This window comes from Bufo bufo, chromosome 11 (genome assembly GCF_905171765.1).
Source record: "Bufo bufo chromosome 11, aBufBuf1.1, whole genome shotgun sequence".
NCBI lineage: Eukaryota > Metazoa > Chordata > Amphibia > Anura > Bufonidae > Bufo > Bufo bufo.
Genome location: NC_053399.1, coordinates 43352560 through 43371458, shown reverse-complemented (window position 1 = coordinate 43371458; position 18899 = coordinate 43352560). Strand labels below are relative to the sequence as shown.

The following is an 18899-nucleotide window of genomic DNA, read 5'->3' as shown; positions in this document are numbered from 1 at the left end:
AGTAGTGACGTCATCAAAGGTCCTATTCCTCACAGAACAAGACAGAAGAGATGCCGGCTGCGCAAACAAGTAGATTAAGGTGAGTTAAATTTATTTTTATTTTTTTTTAGCCCCTCCAGCCCTATTGTACTATGCATTCTGTATTCAGAATGCTATTATTTTCCCTTATAACCATGTTACAAGGGAAAATAATACAATCTTCACAACCTTGAACCCAAACCTGAACTTCTGTGAAGAAGTTCGGGTCTGGGTACCACATTCAGTTTTTTATCACACGCATGCAAAACGCATTGCACCCGCGCGATAAAAACTGAACAACGGAACGCAATCGCAGTCAAAACTGACTGCAATTGCGTACCTACTCGCGCGCGTTTGCCGCAACGCATCCGGACCTAATCCGGACACGCTCGTGTGAAAGAGGCCTTTGGATATTTCATTGTTACAGTCTATTCTTTGATGCGGCTGCCGGATTAATTGCACTCATATATTTTTTATACGGACTGAGGGTAAATCCTTCCCCCTCTCCATATATAAATTATCGAGATATATACCTTATTGATGTACCTATATTTATTTTTGTATTGATATATTATAGTCTTCGAGGATAACCTTCTTTTTAAACTTGTTTGCCATAGCTACCAATAAACTAACCATAGACCCATGCTCCACAAATGTTTAGCGTGCCATCCATTTGTCTTCCAATTAGGTTTTATCTATTATGCAACATTTGGTCAAATTATCGAACTGTGACCAAATCATCATGCATCCTTGTGCCAGTTTTGTCCTTTTGGTGCATAATTAGCAGATTTTGTGCCATTTTTACAATTGAAAAATGACGCTGTGTATACGATGTACAGCATTTTGATGCACAGCATAAAAGCAAATGTATTTTTTAACAGGATTTTAAAGCTGTGGCTATGAAAACTCCTGGTGATATGAAGATCCATCAGGTTATAGGGAACTGTCATCACAGGTAAATATATAAAGCCACAACTTAGATGATCAGACAAACTTACTGCTTCATAAATTGTTTTCTAGTAACCCTATCCTTCCCTTAATTAGACTCATTTACATGTATAGTGATAGTTACATGTTGCTGCCTACATCGGCCTATCCCTGCCCACTGTTTCTGGGAATACTGCACAGAGATTCATCTTCCAGAGCACCGCTGTGTGACATTGAGATCAGGTCTCCAAATATAAAGCCACTCTTCCCCTGCATGGTACCGGCTCTTCCCTACTTTACTCTCCTTAGGGCTCTTTCACACCTGCGTTCTTTTCTTCCGGCATAGAGTTCCGTCGTCGGGGCTCTATGCCGGAAGAATCCTGATCAGTTTTATCCTAATGCATTCTGAATGGAGTGAAATCCGTTCAGGATGCATCAGGATATCTTCAGTTCCGGAACGGAACGTTTTTTGGCCGGAGAAAATACCGCAGCATGCTGCGCTTTTTGCTCCGGCCAAAAATCCTGAAGACTTGCCGCAAGGCCGGATCCGGAATTAATGCCCATTGAAAGGCATTGATCCGGATCCGGCCTTAAGCTAAACATCGTTTCGGCGCATTGCCGCATCCGACGTTTAGCTTTTTCTGAATAGTTACCATGGCTGCCGGGACGCTAAAGTCCTGGCAGCCATGGTAAAGTAGAGTGGGGAGCAGTATACTTACCATCCGTGCGGCTCCCGGGGCGCTCCAGAGTGACGTCAGGGCGCCCCAAGCGCTTGGATCACATGATCGCATGGACACGTCATCCATGCGCATGGGGCGCTCTGACGTCATTCTGGAGAGCCCCGGGAGCCGCACGGACTGTAAGTATACCGCTCCCCCGCTCCCTGCTCCTACTATGGCAACCAGGACTTTAATAGCGTCCTGGCTGCCATAGTAACACTGAACGCATTTTGAAGACGGATCCGTCTTCAAATGCTTTCAGTACACTTGCGTTTTTCCGGATCCGGCGTGTAATTCCGGCAAGTGGAGTACACGCCGGATCCGGACAACGCAAGTGTGAAAGAGCCCTTACTCTGTCGTTTTTATGGCACTCTCTCAATGTAGCTGCATGACACTGCATTGACGTTGTCCACATGAGAGACGGTTCACATCTCCTTTTTGCTGTCATGTGGATACGTTTAGTCATGCAGTAAAAAAAAGTAGTGATTTGTGGTTATTTATCCTTTTTTTTTTATGTATACATTTCATGGAGGAGCATACGTTTCAATACATTTGTGTCCGTTTAAAAAAAAAAAAAAACGTATACGTTTTTGTGAAACCTTTTTTTTTTTTAAATGAAGATTTGAAGGCCTTATCTGAAAAAAACTGATACGTTTAACGGATGGCAATGTAATGTCTTACTTTGCCATCCGTCTGCCATTCATTGCAATAGCAGAAAAGCCTGGTATGTTACGTTATTTAGTCCTGCAGAAAAACGTACGGAAACGTAAACCGTGACAAACGGAGTCAAAAGTATGCACTTTTTAACTATGTGTGCCCAATCATAGTCCATGGGTACGTATATGTTTTTTCTGTTTACAAACGTATCCACTTGACGTACAACAAACACGAGATGTGAACGGCGACACACATGAATAATGGAGGACATCGAAAGGAGGCTGTTCTTGATTCTCGGTACGTGGCTTTTTGACACCTCCTCAATTGACCTTTGCATGGTTTCGTAGGTTGATGATGGTGTTTAAAAATGGCAGATTGATTCAGCAATGTCCCATCTCACACAGATGATAAAGTGTAGTGACTATTCTCCTAGGTTGCTAGTCAGCAGGGTTTTCATATGATTTTCATATTATCGCCTGGGCTTACCTGGAACCTTATTGGATACGGTACTAAAAGAGTACCAGGTACTGTCTGCACCTTTTGCTTAGTGAAAAATCAAGGCCAGGTAGAGTCAAGCCAGTTCCATGCAGTGGGAAAGGGCTTATTTCAGTGCTGATATGGTAGGGCTGTAGATTTCCTTAAGGCCTCTTTCACACGACCGTATGGCTTTTTCAAAATTTTGTGGACCGTTTTTCACGGATCCGTTGCTCCGTTTTTTGTTTCCGTTCCCTTTTTCCGTTCCCTTTTTCTGTATGGCATATACAGTATACAGTAATTACATAGAATAAATTGGGCTGGGCATAACATTTTCAATGGATGGTTTCGCAAAAACGGAACGGATACGGAAGACATACGGATGCATTACCGTATGTGTTCTGTTTTTTTTTTTGCGGACCCATTGACTTGAATGGAGCCACGGAACGTGATTTGCGAGCAATAATAGGACATGTTCTATCTATCAACGGAACGGAAATACGGAAACGGAATGCACACGTAGTACATTCCGTTTTTTTTGCGGAACCATTGAAATGAATGGTTCCGTATACGGTCCGTAAAAAACGGCACGTAAACGAAAACAAAAAACGGTCGTGTGAAAGAGGCCTAAGGCCTAGTTCACACGAACGTATGGCTTTTATAGTTTTTTGCGGTCCGTTTTTCACGGATAGGTTGTTCTGTTTTTGAGTTCCGTTGTGTTTCCGTTCTGTTTTTCCGTTCCATTTTTCAGTATGGCATTCACAGTATACAGTAATTACATAGAAAAAATTGGGGTGGGCATAACATTTCCAATAGATGGTTCCGCAAAAACGGAACGGATACTGAAGACATACGGATGCATTTCCATATGTGTTCCGTTTTTTTGGCAGACCCATTGACTTGAATGGAGCCACGGAACGTGATTTGCGGGCAATAATAGGACATGTTCTATCTTTCAACGGAACGGAAATACGGAAACGAAATGCATACGGAGTACATTCTGTTTTTAATGCGGAACCATTGAAATGAATGTAAAAACACTAAGTTGGAGCTCACCTCACCATACACCACCGAGGAGCACGGACACAGAACCGGAACCAAGGCTGAGAAGTAGCGAAAAAAGTAGATTGTCCAGCTTCACCTCGCAGTGCGTGTTTTATTAGGAAACGTGCTTAAAAACCAAACATCAGGCTCATTTCATGAACATGTTTCGGATCAACATATATTACAGATCCTTCCTCATGAAATGAATGGTTTCGTATACGGACTGTATACGGACCACAAAAAAACGGGCCGTACACTCGCAAAAAAAAGTATAGTGTGAACTAGGCCTAAGGCTGCTATTCTTGGTGGTTTTTATGGTGTTTTATCCTGGCCAAAAACGCTGTGGCCAGGTGTTGCCTTAAAGAGCTCATGTCAGCAGGATCAATCATGTTGAGCCAGGTATACTCCCTGGTAGGGTTTATCCTGCGATTTAAAATGATGCCTGTCTTGTAAAACTCGGGGCTGGCGTTCCTGAGAAAAAGACTTTGATTCTTTATACAAGTGAAGGCTTCAGGCCAGCACTGGAAATCTAAGGTGCACCGAGAGGCCTTGACCAGCCTTAGGTGCACTGATGCCCTAATTTGCATAAAGGATAAAAATCTTCTATTTCCCTCTGGAATGCCGCAAACGATATTTTATTTATTGTAATCAGCACGATCAACCCTACAGGGCAGTATGCCTGGTTTGATGCTATTGATCCTGCTGACAGGTGTTCTTTAAAGAGCATCTGTGAAGATGATCACCCTACAGCTTGTCTAGCCCTGTCATCTTGCGCCTGCTCTAGGGTTCATTGTCTCTGCATTAGAACAGTCTGAATATGCAGTACTTGAGAAGCATATCCACTGATAAAGCGCCTAGAAAATAATCTATGACGCAGGAGCGAGAAGACTGGCCTAGACGAGACGTCAATCCAGGGAGAGAGGGCTAAGGCTGCAGGTATGTTCACAAACTGGTGCTCAGGCCAACCCCTCCGTGTTCCAACAAACCGTTTTCTTTGGAATGGTGCATCATACGGACATAAATAAGGTATTGTTCTAATCAGCATGATCAACCCTGCCAGTCAGGTTTAATAGGGTTGATCATGCTGACAGATGCTCTTTAAAGAGAACCTGTCACCAGTTTTATGGTGTCCTAACTAAGGGCAATATAAAGAAGTGACTGATTCTCTTAGCAAAATGCTGGGTCACTTTCTTTAATTGACCCAGTCAATCTGCCAACATCTTGTATTAAAAAGCTCCAGCTCATAATGATGAGTCCTGAATATTCATGAGCTCCTGACTCTCCCCGCCTACCTGCTGCTGATTGACAGTTATTTTCCATATGAATCAGCAGCAGGTGGGCAGGGGAGTGGCTATAGCTCTGAATTAAAAAAACGCTGGACTCAATGACATCACGCTGGACTCAAATCAGCTCATTAGCATGTGGCATCTTTGTGTGTATATTATGAGGTAACCATCTGTCACACCAGTAAGTGAATACATCTAAGGCACTTTTTAGTAGTTAATGATTGTATATAATTAGTTAGATTATAATCAAATATCCACATGACAGGTTCCCTTGAAAGTCTGTATTGAAATATAATAATGCATACTCTTCTTTTCCAACAAAAGAATTAAAGTTTAAATATAAAAAGACAGGGGCACATTTATTAAGACCAGTGATTTAGACGTCGGTCCCTCTGCGCTGCTGGTAGAATGCGCCAAAGATATGTTGAGGTTCAGGCCTCTACATAACTTTGGTGCTTCCTCAAGCAGGACGTGCGCCATACTAAAATCTACACCAGCTCCCTTGCTCCAAAGACTGGCATGGAAAATGATAAATGAGACGGGCCTGCCTACCAGCCTGCCCACTTCCCCACCCATGCCCCACACATTCTCAGCACTCGGGAAAAGTGGCACAAGCGGCAAAAAGTCCCAGATTTTGTCGCTAACAATCATTGGGACAAAATCTGCGACACTAATACGCCAAAAAGTGGCGTATAAATCATAATAAGTGTCCCCCATAGTGTTTAACTTTTTTTTTCATTTATTTTAAATGACCAGTAAATGAGATTTCGTTAATGAGCCCTAAATGGGTTTCTTGTGTGACGCGCTGAACTCTCTGACGTTACAGGATGGGAGCAATCCATAAATAGTCTACAGCACACTAAAAACCAATTGATTGCCTGTGGTGTACACAAGAACAGAAGTGATTTATGGGATACGGAAGAGAACATGACAAATGACGTTTCCACCAGATATTACATTGCTGTTTGTATAGACACAGATCAATAATTTGCTAGCCACTAGCCTTTTTAGATTGCAGCAAGACAAAAGATTTGTCTTGACAAACTCTTAATGATTAAGCCCGAATACGTAAGATGTAAAAGGTGTCCGAGAGGAAATCGCTGAGATAGATGATAGTAATGATAGTAACCAGGCTTTAAAGGGCATCTGCAACCAGTTTTATGCTGCCTTAGGCCTCCTGCACACGACCGTATTTTTTTGCGGTCCCGTTTTTCCGTGATCCGTGACCGTTTTTTCGTCCGTGGGTCTTCCTTGATTTTTGGAGGATCCACGGACAAGAAAAAAAAGTTGTATTGGCGTCCGCCTGGCCGTGCGGAGCCAAACGGATCCGTCCTGAATTACAATGCAAGTCAATGGGGACGGATCCGTTTGACGTTGACACAATATGGTGCAATTTCAAACGGATCCGTCCCCCATTGACTTTCAATGTAAAGTCAGGAGTTAATATACCATAGGATCGGAGTTTTCTCCAATCCGATGGTATATTTTAACTTAAAGCGTCCCCATCACCATGGGAACGCCTCTATGTTAGAATATACCGTCGGATTTGAGTTACATCGTGAAACTCAAATCCGACAGTATATTCTAACACAGAGGCGTTCCCATGGTGATGGGGACGCTTCAGGTTAGAATATACTAAAAGAACTGTGTACATGACTGCCCCCTGTAGTTAACACATTGGTGGCCAGTGCGGCCGGCCCCCCCCCCCTCCCCTGTAGTTAACTCATTGGTGGCCAGTGGGCCCCCTCCCTCCCCTGTAGTTAACTCGTTGGTGGCCAGTGGGCCCCCCTCCCTCCCCTGTAGTTAACTCGTTGGTGGCCAGTGGGCCCCCCTCCCTCCCCTGTAGTTAACTCGTTGGTGGCCAGTGGGCCCCCCTCCCTCCCCTGTAGTTAACTCGTTGGGCCCCCCTCCCTCCCCTCCCTCCCCTGTAGTTAACTCGTTTAAATGGGGCCGTGAAAAAAATAGGACAGGTCCTATTTTTTTCACGGCCAGGAAACACGGATCACGGATGCGGCTGCAAAACGGTGCATTTTCCGATTTTTCCACGGACCCATTGAAAGTCAATGGGTCCGCGAAAAAAAAAACGGAAAACGGCACAACGGCCACGGGTGCACACAACGGTCGTGTGCAGGAGGCCTTATCTGAAGACACCATAAACTGGCGACGGATACACTTAGGCCCCTCTCACACGGGCGAGTTTTCCGCGCGGGTGCAATGCGTGAGGTGAACGCATGGCACCCGCACTGAATCCGGACCCATTCACTTCAATGGGGCTGTTCAGATGAGCGGTAATTTTCACGCATCACTTGTGCGTTGCGTGAAAATCGCAGCATGCTCTATATTCTGCGTTTTTCACACAACGCAGGCCCCATAGAAATAAATGGGGCTGCGTGAAAATCGCAAGCAAGTGCGGATGCGGTGTGATTTTCACACATGGTTGCTAGGAGATGATAGGGATGAGCAACCCCGGACCCCATTAAAGTAAATTTACTGTATTATTTTCCCTAATAACATGGTCATAAGGGAAAATAATAAAATTCTTAATACAGAATGCTTACTAAAATGTCGATTGAGGGGTTAAATAAAAAAAATAATTAACTCACCTTATCCACTTGATCACGCAGCCGGCATCGTCTACTTTCTTCTTCTTTCAGGACCTGCAAAAGGACCTTTGATGACGTAATCGCGCTCACCACGTGGTGACGTCAGCGCAGGTCCTGCTGAATGAAGATAGAAGGATCTTTACAGACTTTACACACATTAGCATCACACTGTCCCCAATGGGGCTCACAAACTAAGTTCCCTGTCAGTATGTCTTTGGAGTGTGGGAGGAAACCGGAGAAAACCCACACAAACACTGGGAGAACATACAAACTCCATGCAGATATCGTCCTTGGTCGGACTCGAGCCTAGGACCCCAGCGCTGCAAGGCACCAGTGCTAACCACTGTGCCACCGTGCTGCCCTTTTTACATAATCATTATATGCAATTTGCGCATACAGCCAAGAAAATTGCGCAGAAGACAGGTGAAATTTTTAGTGGAAATTATACGCCATGTGCAAAGTTACCCTTATAGGCAGTCTTATTAACATGGTCAATGCAAAGAACCATCACATGATTTATTGAAGCCTAGAACTGTACAAAGGGCCAGGGGACATCCTTTATGTGGTAGAAAGGCAATTCAGACCTCTCTATAGGAAAGGATTTAAGAAGGCTGTACATAGTAACATAGTACATAAGGTCGAAAAAAGACATTTGTCCATCCAGTTCGGTCTGTCTTCCTGCAAGTTGATCCAGAGGAAGGCAAAAAAAAAACTGTGAGGTAGAAGCCAATTTTCCCCACTTTAGGGGAATAAAAAATTCCTTCCTGACTCCAATCAGGCAATCAGACTAACTCCCTGGATCAACGACCCCTCTCTAGTAGCTATAGCCTGTAATATTATTACACTCCAGAAACACATCCAGGCCCCTCTTGAATTCCTTTATTGTACTCACCATCACCACCTCCTCAGGCAGAGAGTTCCATAGTCTCACTGCTCTTACCGTAAAGAATCCTCTTCTATGTTTGTGTACAAACCTTCTTTCCTCCAGACGCAGAGGATGTCCCCTCGTCACAGTCACAGTCCTGGGGATAAATAGATGATGGGAGAGATCTCTGTACTGACCCCTGATATATTTATACATAGTAATTAGATCTCCCCTCAGTCGTCTTTTTTCTAACGTGAATAACCTTAATTTTGATAATCTTTCAGGGTACTGTAGTTGCCCCATTCCAGTTATTACTTTAGTTGCCCTCCTCTGGACCCTCTCCAGCTCTGCTATTTCTGCCTTGTTCACAGGAGCCCAGAACTGTACACAGTACTCCATGTGTGGTCTGACTAGTGATTTGTAAAGTGGTAGGACTATGTTCTTATCACAGACATCTATGCCCCTTCTGATGCAACCCATTATCTTATTGGCCTTGGCAGCAGCTGCCTGACACTGTTTTTTGCAGCTTAGTTTGCGGTTTATTAAAATTCCTAGATCCTTTTCCATGTCAGTGTTACCGAGTGTTTTACCATTTAGTATGTACGGGTGACTTGCATTATTCCTTCCCATGTGCATAACTTTACATTTGTCAGTGTTAAACCTCATCTGCCACTTATCTGCCCAAGCCTCCAATCTATCCAGATCCCTCTGTAGTAGTATACTGTCCTCTTCAGTGTTAATTACTTTACACAGTTTAGTGTCACCTGATATTTTACTATGCAAGCCTTCTACAAGATCATTAATAAATATATTGAAGAGAATAGGGCCCAATACTGACCCCTGAGGTACCCCACTAGTGACAGTGACCCAATCTGAGTATGTACCGTTAATAACCACCCTCTGCTTTCTATCACTGAGCCAGTTACTTACCCACATACAGACGTTTTCTCCCAGTCCGAGCATTCTCATTTTATATACTAACCTTTTATGTGGTACAGTGTCAAATGCTTTGGAGAAGTCCAGATACACGACATCCATTGATTCACCGCTGTCAAGTCTAGAACTTACCTCCTCATAGAAACTGATTAAATTAGTTTGACATGACCGATCCCTCACAAAGCCATGCTGATATGGCGTTATTTGCTTATTTCCGTTGAGATGCTCTAAGATAGCATCTCTCAGAAAACCTTCAAACAGTTTACCCACAACAGATGTTAAACTTACCGGCCTATAGTTTCCAGGCTCTGTTTTTGGACCCTTTTTGAATATTGGCACCACATTTGCCATGCGCCAATCCTGTGGGACATTCCCTGTCAGTATAGAGTCCGCAAATATCAGAAATAAGGGTCTGGCTATGACATTACTTAATTCCCTTAGGATACGGGGGTGTATGCCATCCGGTCCTGGCGATTTGTCTATTTTAATCTTTTTAAGTCGCTGTTGTACTTCTTCCTGGGTCAGACAGGACACTTTTAATGAGGAATTTATTTTTACATTCTGCATGTCATCTGACAATTTATTTTCCTCAGTGAATACATCGGAGAAAAAAATATTTAACAGCTTTGCTTTCTTCTCGTCGCTCTCTGCGACTCCCCCCTCATTACTCTTTAAAGGGCCGACACCTTCAGATTTATACTTTTTAACATTTATATAATTGAAGAACATTTTAGGGTTAGTTTTACTCTCTTTGGCAATTAATCTTTCGGTCTCTAGTTTGGCCACTTTTATTTGTTTTTTACATGTTCTATTTTTTTCCTTCGTTTTTCAGTGCTTCCGTGCTACCCTCCTGTTTTAGTGTTTTATATGCTTTCTTTTTGTCATTTATTGCTTTCTTTACAGTTCTATTTATCCACATTGGTTTCTTTTTGTTCCTTAACCTTTTATTCCCATACGGTATGTACCTCTCACAATGAGATTTTAGGATGCTTTTAAAGATATCCCATTTTGTGGCTGTATTTTTATTTTTGAGGACTTTGTCCCAGTTAGTTAGGCCTATGGCCTCTCTTAGTTGGCTAAATTTAGCTTTTTTGAAGTTTGGTATTTTTGTTCCTCCCTGTAGAAACGCTCTTTTAAATGATAATTGGAAGGTTGTTACTTTATGGTCACTATTTCCCAGGTGTCCCCCAACCTGCACGTCTGTTGTTCTGTCAGGCCTATTGGTTAATACTAAGTCCAGTATGGCCGTCCCTCTAGTCGGGTCCTGAACCAGTTGGGAGAGGTAATTTTCTTTGGTTATTCCCAAGAACCTGTTTCCTTTATGAGATATACAAGTTTCAGTTTCCCAGTCTATATCTGGGTAGTTGAAGTCCCCCATAATAACCACCTCATTATGATTTGCCGCCTCGTTTATCTCGTTTAGTAGTAGATTTTTTGCGGACTCTGGTATATTAGGTGGTTTATAGTAAACTCCTATTAGTAATTTATTATTGTTTTTAGCTCCATGTATTTCTACCCACAGTGACTCCACATGTTCATGTCCCTCACTTATATCTTCACGGACTGTGGGCTTTAGACAGGACTTTACATAAAGGCAGACCCCTCCCCCTCTCCGGTTTTGACGATCCTTTCTAACCAGACTGGTACATGTATTTTATAACTAATGCTGTGTAGTTTATGCAGGGAAATTATCCAGTTGTCATATGGGATCCATTGGCGGGTAGTTTTCTTTTGTCTTTTTAGGGATAAAAATACCAGTTTAAAGAAAGGTTGACTTGATGAAGAAGCAGCTATTTTTCAATCTAAGTAGCTGGGTAATAAATAAACCCTTACATTAATGAATCACCTTTTTCCTCAATAATGCAGTCAAAATGATCTCCTGATATCTGAGAACCATCTGTGTCTGTGATTTTGGGCCATCTTTGATTGTCAGGACAGAAGGCCTCCATGGAACTGTGACACAACACACTTAAGTACACTGATGTGAATGGCCCTTTTAATATGTACATTGGCTAAAGTTTTAAGTAACAGAAATCTCAATATGAAGGATTTTAGGATGCTATGTAGCTTCCTTTTGTTCTGTGGTCCACTATCAGAGGCTTCACCAGCAGGATCTTCTAGAAAAAGATAATTTCTATTGTATTTCATTCTACTGTGTTAAAGGGTAATGATTTATGTACTTTCCCTTTGCCAGGTTACAGCAGTATGATGAAGCCGTGCGGTCATTCAGCCAAGTGTTAGAAATAAACCCGCTGACTCCTGAGGGCTACATTGGCCGTGGCAATGCATTCATGGAATATGGGCACCAAGAGGGCATTAAGCGTGCTCAGATGGACTTTGTGAAGGCCCTTCACCTGAAACCCACATGTATTGCAGCAAGGATCTGTCTGGGATATAATTTCCAGGTGAGAACTGCCTATATTTCCCTGGACTGATTTGAGGACAGTCTGCAGCTACTGATTAAAGGGGTTCTCCAGGAATTGAGAAAATGAAAATAATTAAATATTACTTTATTATAAATATATTCCTAAATACCATACATTAGTTATAATGGCTCGGTCTGTCTAGGGAACAATCATTAGGAGAAATAAAATGGCTGTCATCCTATTAATACTCAAAAAACCTGTCCTAACCACACAGCAGGACAAGTTACTTCACAACACTGAGCTAAAGAGCTGCCTCATCCTCCTCTCTGCTCGCCAGGGAGTATGTTCCTGAATTCAGGTTAATATGATCTTCAGCAGTATGTTCCTGAATTCAGGTTAATATGATCTTCAGCTGAATCTCTGTAGGAATGGAGTTCATGAGGAGACATGAAGTACAGAGAGGACAGACTGTGGGGCTGTGGAGACTACATACAAGTGTTGCTGCTCATTACCCACATCCCCACCTTTCTCTGTACTTCATGTCTCCTCATGAACTCCATTCCTACAGAGATTCAGCTGAAGATCTTATCAGCTGTATTCAGGATCATAATCCTTGACGCGCAGAGCAGAGAGGAGGATGAGGCAGCTCTTTACCTCAGTGTTGTGAAGTAACTTGTCCTCCTGTGTGATTAGGACAGGTTTTGTGTGTACTAATAGGACGGCAGCCATTTTATTTCTCCTATTGATTGCTCCCTAGACAAAACGAGCCATTCTAATTAATGAACGGTATTTGAAAATATATTTATAATATTTATAATAAAGTCATGTTTGATTATTTTAATCTTATTAATTCCCGGAGAACCCCTTTAACTCAGTATCTAGCCCTAAGGGCTCATGCAAACAAATGTATTTTTTTTCCGTGTCCGTTCCGTTTTTTTGCGGCCTGTATGCATAACCATTCACTTTAATAGGTCCGCAAAAAAAAACTGAAGTTACTCCGTGTGCATTCCATTTCTGTATGTCTGCATGACCGTTCTGCAAAAAAGATCATGTCCATTTTAAGGACAAGGATAGGCATCGTTACAATGGATCCGTAACAAAAAATGGGTGCAATACTGATATCACACAGATCTGTGTTTTGCGGACCGCAAAATACATATGGTCGTGTGCATGAGCCCTAAGGGTGCTAGCACACATCCAGGCTGTTTGGTGCGGCAAAAAAAAACTTCCAATTCTGCATCAAAAAACCACCTGTGGTTGTTATGCCTTTTCTTCTAGCAAGGGAAAACACACCGCAGACTTATATTACATTAATGTGAAAAGGCTGCAACACTTTTCCTACGCCAGTGATGTCACAGTCATCAGTCACATGACATAATGTGTATCTCAGTCCCATTTAAGTGAATGGGGCTCAGCTGCGATACCAAGCATGGCCGCTATCCAATGGAAGGCTGTTAAGCTGCGAGTAGGCTGCAGTGCTCACAGAAGTACCTCTGCCTCCTCAAACAGCGGATCAGAGGTGCCTGGAGTGATCCTGGTCATAAATAAATATCATGAATATCAGAATTTTGGAAAACCCCTTTTATTGTGATATATCTGAAACACGGTGTTTGGATTTTGGATAATGATACTGCAAAGATAGGAGGTGAGGTTTGTAAAAAGTGGTGTTTCATTATTTTTTTTTTAGATTTGCTTTTTTATTACTATAGGCTATCCCACAAAGGTCATGTAGTTTATACATGTTTACACTACACTTTTTCCCTTACCTGTAGCTGTTATGGCAACTTTAATTAGAGGAGAAATCGCTCCCCATTAGTGCTGTGCTGACTATAGCTGTAGTTAGAACCAGCATCGCCCTCCTAGCGCAGTGCTTTTCAAACTGTAGGGCAGACCTTGCTGGCAAGGCATACCCGAGTTGTTGGTGAAGTGCAGCTGGGGAGGCAGTTTTTGAAGACATTCGCTGCACAGGCCTTCTTATAGTTTCTCCAGTTTTTAGTTTAAACATGATAACGTTCTTTTTTGCTTATTTTGAGGTTATACTCTGTACAAGAGACAAGTTGAGTAAACTGACAGAACCGTAAAAAAATTGGCAGTAGAAAAAGATTGAGAAGCCCTGGTTTGAAGGGACACATTGACACTATTTATAGGAGAATCCAAGCAATGTTAATAGAAACACAACCCCTTTACCACCCTAGACCACCAGGGATACACTAATTATTAATAATTAAACCACACACATTTTCCAGGAATGTTTGTTAATGTCTTAACAGCACTGGCCCACCAGATATGGTATTTGTTACCGTCGGGACTAGGTACAGTTTACTTACTGTACCCTTGATTTATTAAGTGCCAGCTTATTCCACAGCTGTACTTTGTCAGCTCACTAAAAAGTATCTGTTCATGTTTTTTGGGGCATGATTTCAATGAAGTGGTTACCCAAGTAAAAAAATCTGTAAATTACCAAAAATAACAAAAGATGCAGTACTTACCACTTTTCTTTTCCCTGCCACTTCAATGCACTGTGCCAGCGCTGTGTTTTGGCACTGCACACTGGTTCTCCGCCGTTGACAGCATCTTACTGGCTGCAGTGGTGATGTTCCGTGTGCACCACATCACCACTGCAGCTGTCCACTTTCCCTGTACACCTCTTAGACCAGTGATTGGCTGCACAGTAAACCTGTGTGTACAGAACATTACCACTGCAGCCAGGATGATTATGTCAGCACTGCAGGACCAAAGTGCAGTGCTGGAAGTGCCAGAGAAGAAAAGTATTGCTATTGTTTGTTATTTTAGGTCATTTACAGCTGTTGCCTGACTTTTCATTTAAGGGTCTATTCACACGTCCGCAAAATGGGTCCGCATCCGTTCCCGCAATTTTGCGGAACAGGTGTGGACCCATTCATTTTCAATGGGGCCGGAATGTGCTGTCCACATCCGCATTTGCGGATCCGCACTTCTGTTCCGTAAAAAAATAGAACATGTTCTATTCTTGTCCGCAATTGCGGACAAGAAAAGGCATTTTCTAAGAGAGTGCCGGCGATGTGCGATCCGCGAAATGCGGAACGCATATTGCCGGTGTGCCTGTTTTGCGGATCCGCAAAACACATACGGACGTGTGAATGGACCCTAACTTGTACAACCCCTTTAACTCAACCATAGGAGTCCATTTTAGTTAGGAGATCTGCTGTGTCCCTGGTCACATGTTAGGATCATTGCAGTCTGACATTCGAATAGGTAACTCTCCTCCCTCTCCCTCAGATTGAAGGTGATTTGTGAAATAGGCTTCGGAGGGGCTGGGGCTAACATAGTATAAGGATGTTTTCTAGCACGAGGATAACCCATGTGATCAGCAGATCAGATGTCACAGAAAGTGCCACATTGATCCTGCCACATAACTGTGACAGAGCGGACCTTCAAACTAAAAATGTGAAAATGGACTCCTATAGGAAAGTAAATTTATTTTTTGGACTATAAGAAGCACTTGACCATAAGATGCTCCCCAGGATAGGACAACAGAACATCAAAAAATACATATTTTCTACTTATTAAAATGTCCCTGGTAGTTTTATTCATCACAGTCTTCTCCATGGGCTGGATGATCGCACTAATCACACAGACCGTTGTTGAGCAGGGAGCGAGAGGAGGAAGCAGTCAGAGAGGTCTGGCACTGCAGGAAAACCCTGACTGTAGACTATAAGACGCAGGCACTTTTAACCAAGATTATTTCCTGCAAAAAAGTGTGTTACAGTCCAAAAATACTGTAATCATATTATGCTCAGACATTTATAGCAGGTACTATATTTCCTAGAATGCACATGTGAGAGTACTATTTAGGTACTGCAGTTATATTTAGTTACACCCACTTTTCACCCTACAACTCACCTTCTCAGGTTAGAAAATCTGGTATTGTTATAACTGGTCATTTTTGATGAGATCACAAAGATAAATGTTACAATTAATTAATTCCTAGTTTAACAACATGTTAATGCTAAATATATGGTAGGTTATCCCACAAAGTTGTACACGTTTTTTTTTTTTTATGTTTAAGTATTGCATGAGGATAATTCTGTAAGTGGAGGCAGATATAGGTGATTCATAGTAAGTCATTGCACCTGTGCAGGAACCGCTGACACTCCAGCTGTTCTGGAACCACAATTCCCAGAATGCTTCATTCCATTCTATGAGAGTTAGGCCTCATGCACACGACCGTTGTTTGCTTCCGCGTCCATTCCGCCAATTTTAGCTTTTCAGGTGCGGACCATTCATTTCTATGGAGCCGTTGAAAATGCGGATAGTGCACCGTTTGCCATCCGCATCCGTGGTTCAAGTCCGTTCAAAAAATATAACCTGTCCTATTCTTGTCAGCGGAAAACGGTTCGCGGACCCATTCAAGTCAATGGGACCGCTAAAAAACGTGTGTCTTTATGTCTGGTGGTTCTCCAAAAATAAAGGAAGACACACGGAAACGGATCACGGAACAACGGAACCTCATTTTGCAGAACGAAACACAACAACGGTCGTGTGCATGAGGCCTTAGAAGAACACACAAGCAAGTATGCATGCTTGGAGTTGTAGTTACGTAGCAGGTGGAGTGCTGAAGACTGCTGATCCTGTACCAGTGTATCATTTGAAAACTCAGTGTCAAGAATAGCAGCAAACTCGTGGCATTGAAACGCTCCAGGGTATTATTCCCTTAACAGGCTTATGTTTCCCCGCCATTTGGACCACGTCTTGCTTCCGAGATTTCATTACACTACATACGTTTTTCATAGAATCTCTGAATGATTTTAGATAGGGACCATTTGCTCACCTTCTGCATAGAACACAATATTATTAATGTTTCATAAATTGACTGTAATGACTTTAAAAGCCTTTCACTCGCCAGGATAATCTATTTTCCAGCAGCACTTGTTTATTCAGTTATTGAAAAAATATCCCTCATATTAAACTATTTTTTTTTCTTGAATATCCATGTTAAACTGCTGCTAATGCACAATCAGTCAGAAAGCCTATTCAAGAGCATTAAAGCAATCTTCTTTTCATCCTGAAATGACTTACAATATTGAACAGAAGATTGGATATAAAGAGAACCTATCACCTCTCCTGTCTCATGTAGTAGCGCTTCTGGGGCATGTTTTTTTTCCAAATCTGTTATTATTGAAGTTATTATACAAATCAATAAAACAAAATAGAAACAATGCTGAAAAAGGAAAAGACTGGCATAGGTTACATGATATGTGAGAAGCCGCACATAGCCAGAGTCACACTTCTATGCATGTAACAAAGAGCTCAGCCCCTTGGATGACACCGATTAGGTACGATGTGTTGTTACAAGGCACTTACTAATGTATTGTGATTGTCCATATTGCTTCCTTTGCTGGCTGTAACCATTTTTCCATCACGTTATACACTGTTCATTTGCTGCTTAATGGGGTTTTCCAGTACTTTAATATTGAAGGCCTATACTTTGGTCCTATCCGATACCCTGCATCTCCACCATCAGCTGTTCTGTAGACAGAGCTGATTACTGCAGCGCCACATACCCAGCTCTGTCCGTTACACAGTGGATGGAGCCGTGTAGTTCTGGCAGTGGAGTTACTGAAAAAGAGATGATCATTGGGGCTGTGGAGTATCTGACTTCCACTGATCAGATATTGATGGTCTATCCTGAAGATAGACCATCAACATAAAAGTCCTGGAAAAACTCTTTAAAAAAGTACTCCCACAAAAATGTTTATTCTCTGACCTGTTAGAAACGTACATTATGTATTATTATCTTACCAGTGACTGTATTTGTGAGTTATAACCTCCCTTCTGATCCTCAGCTTTGTCATGTGACAGTACTCTGACTCTCAAAGTACCACAGTATCTTATGTGTGGACAGGAAGTTAGTTTCTTTATGTATTCCTATGGAAGCATCAATGTCAGTCTCATAGGAATGAAGTAACTGACTTCCTATCCTATGTCAGTTGGAGAGGCAAAGTGTTGGTCACATGACACAGCTGAGGTTCAGAAGGGAGGTTATATCTCACAAATACATCATGTACCTTTCTAACAGGTCAGAGAATAAAAAAAATTGTGGGAGTGCTACTTTAATATATCCCAGGTGCCACTGTAACAAGGTACTCAATGTTATGATTAATCATTGTGTATACATATATATTAGTATTTATCAGTGCTGTTTTACTGTATCTTCTGCAGGCCCAAGGACTTCTTCAACGAGCTTGGAACCAGTTTACTGTGGCCCTGGATATTGATGCAAGAAGCATGCTGGGATTTGAGGGACGTGCTATTGTAAATTTGCAGATTGGGGACACATTTGCTGCTCTGCAGGATATGAATGCTGCGTTAAAGGTGATCTTGTAAAATACATCACAATTTATTGTATATTAACATATATAGATGAGTCAGGTATGGAAGGTTTATCCAGTAACTACAGCAATTTTACATGAGTCTGACAACCGGGGAATCTGGAGATCGGTTGTGATTTAGATAACCGTTTTCTAATAGTTTAAATCTGTCAGCTCTTGCAGGCTATCTTCTTCTGTATAAGGGTCACCTCTAGCAGACAGATGTTAGGAGAACAGATGAAAATGACAAGTACCATCTTGTGGGCATGAAGACAAGTAGCAGTGAATACATTATGATATTTTGTGTAACGCTATATGTAAATTGCGCTTTCTAAAAAAGAACAAAAAAAATTAAAAAATCACCAGTAAATAATAAGAACTTCAGCTTGTCTTCTGTACAGCCATTCCTAAACTATAGCTATTTTTAAGCTGGATGACAACCAGTATGGCCACATCACATAGGGGTTGGCGCTTTTCTTAGACACGTGAATGACAAATAACCTTATTTGTGCCTCCCCTGTTTCCATATCTTTGCATATGCACAGAAGATTTGCAATACTCTTGAAAAGCTCTGCAAAAGGAAGGAATTTTTCCACTTGAGGCAAGTTGGACAGGAGTAGTTTTTCTCTTGCTTGATGCCAGATTTGGTGCATG

The 18899-nt window shown here is 42.1% G+C and overlaps 1 protein-coding gene across 1 annotated transcript in view; it reads left to right on the top strand.

Annotated features, from left to right (window-relative positions):
* The window catches only part of TTC6 (tetratricopeptide repeat domain 6), a 158791-nt gene that overhangs the window by 129351 nt on the left and 10541 nt on the right, over window positions 1-18899 (top strand). Inside the window, exons 26-28 of the mRNA XM_040410990.1 lie at window positions 900-973; window positions 11724-11934; window positions 18097-18249. Coding sequence (XP_040266924.1) covers window positions 900-973; window positions 11724-11934; window positions 18097-18249 — 438 coding nt within the window. The remainder of the gene's footprint in view (window positions 1-899; window positions 974-11723; window positions 11935-18096; window positions 18250-18899) is intronic.